At 30.3% G+C, this 1,437-nt stretch overlaps 1 protein-coding gene across 1 annotated transcript in view; it reads left to right on the top strand.

The window, feature by feature from the left end:
• The window catches only part of LOC103130817 (uncharacterized), a 67,722-nt gene that overhangs the window by 28,880 nt on the left and 37,405 nt on the right, over positions 1-1,437 (top strand). Inside the window, exon 7 of the mRNA XM_007542323.2 lies at positions 1,084-1,179. Within this exon, the coding sequence (XP_007542385.1) occupies positions 1,084-1,179 (96 nt within the window). The remainder of the gene's footprint in view (positions 1-1,083; positions 1,180-1,437) is intronic.

Raw genomic sequence — 1,437 nt, 5'->3', positions numbered from 1 at the left:
AAAATATTGCATTTGAATTTTTAAAAGTTGAATTTTTTTATATGCTGAATTTTTTTTAACACTGAAAAAATATATATTGAAAATTTTATCTTTGAAATAGGAATGTGAATTTTTTTAACATATGAAAATTGCAAACATGTACAAATAATGACACTGAATTTTTTTTTAATTGAATTCGGATGCATTTTTTATTCAAATTCTGATGTCACATATTTACTTCCATAAGCTTTTCTTATTTTTTAATTGGGTTTCATACATCTTCTAGAAAACATTTAAACTTATGTATATTATGGACTTCTGGAAAATACTGCCCAACAATATTCTATCCCTATTTAACGATTACCAACTTAAAGTTATGTCCAAGCTGTGCATAAATCACACAGGGAGATAACAAATAAACGTTTCTTAATAGCATCGTAAATTTTTGCATAAAATTAAAACAGTAAATAAATTTTATTAAATTAATATAGCATAAAAATTTGTAGTCAATCAATTAAAACGTTTAATCAGATTGGTCATATGATTAATCACTATGCTTAACTGTGTGAGCTTGAAATGTAAATTTTCAGAAAATGTTTTGTCTTAAACCAAATTGTCTGAAGAGTCTCAGTTTTCCAGTTTTCTTATACACAGAAATGTTTGAAAGATGTAATTTTACAGTGTTATTTGTGACTATAAATTAATGAATTATCCTTCAATGGAAAGATAATTCATCATTGTAATAAGAAGGCTACCAGTTAACTTTGGGTCATTTGTCACTTCCCGTGTCTTAAACCCATAATGCACTGCTGTGAATCAGATAATCCTCCTTTAGAGAGTCTTATAGGTCAAAATAGCTAATTCAATGTATATTATGTAATAGTAACACGCTAAACTTTGCAGATCAATCACATGCATTAAAGCATTACCTGCTCTAATAAAAATGTAAATCAAATTAAATATTTTAAATCAAATAGACAATTTAATTTTGACTAAATCACCTGTTGCGATGAAATGCGCAACATACATTCCCCACCTCAGACAGAGAAAGAGATAGATACTGGGCATATCTAACCTCAAACTGACATTTATCTCTTTTCACAGAAATTCCAACACAGACCATTTTTATTGTGTTTTTGCTATTTTTTCTTACTATTGATGTGGGCCTTTTACCTCATTTTCTACAGCAGTTTATGTCAGGTAAGTCCCTTTTACAAAAGTATTACAAGTAATGCCAAAAATGCTGATGTCTTGAGTTTTGCTTAGACAGATTATGATCACCAGAAAGGGAACCATGAGCTGATAGAGAAAGATGAAGGAAGTTTCAGAGTATGACTCAATGCCACACACCTGGATCATTGAATGCTTAGAGATGTACAACATGAATCGGGCTCTAAGAGCCTTCATTGCAAACTCGATGGGGCTGTGGAAAACCACCCTTGAAGCCAACTGCAAACC

Source organism: Poecilia formosa, unplaced genomic scaffold (genome assembly GCF_000485575.1).
Source record: "Poecilia formosa unplaced genomic scaffold, Poecilia_formosa-5.1.2 Scaffold680, whole genome shotgun sequence".
NCBI classification, from domain to species: Eukaryota; Metazoa; Chordata; class Actinopteri; order Cyprinodontiformes; family Poeciliidae; genus Poecilia; species Poecilia formosa.
Note: the sequence above shows the minus strand (reverse complement) of the source record. Positions and strands in the feature narration are given on the sequence as shown.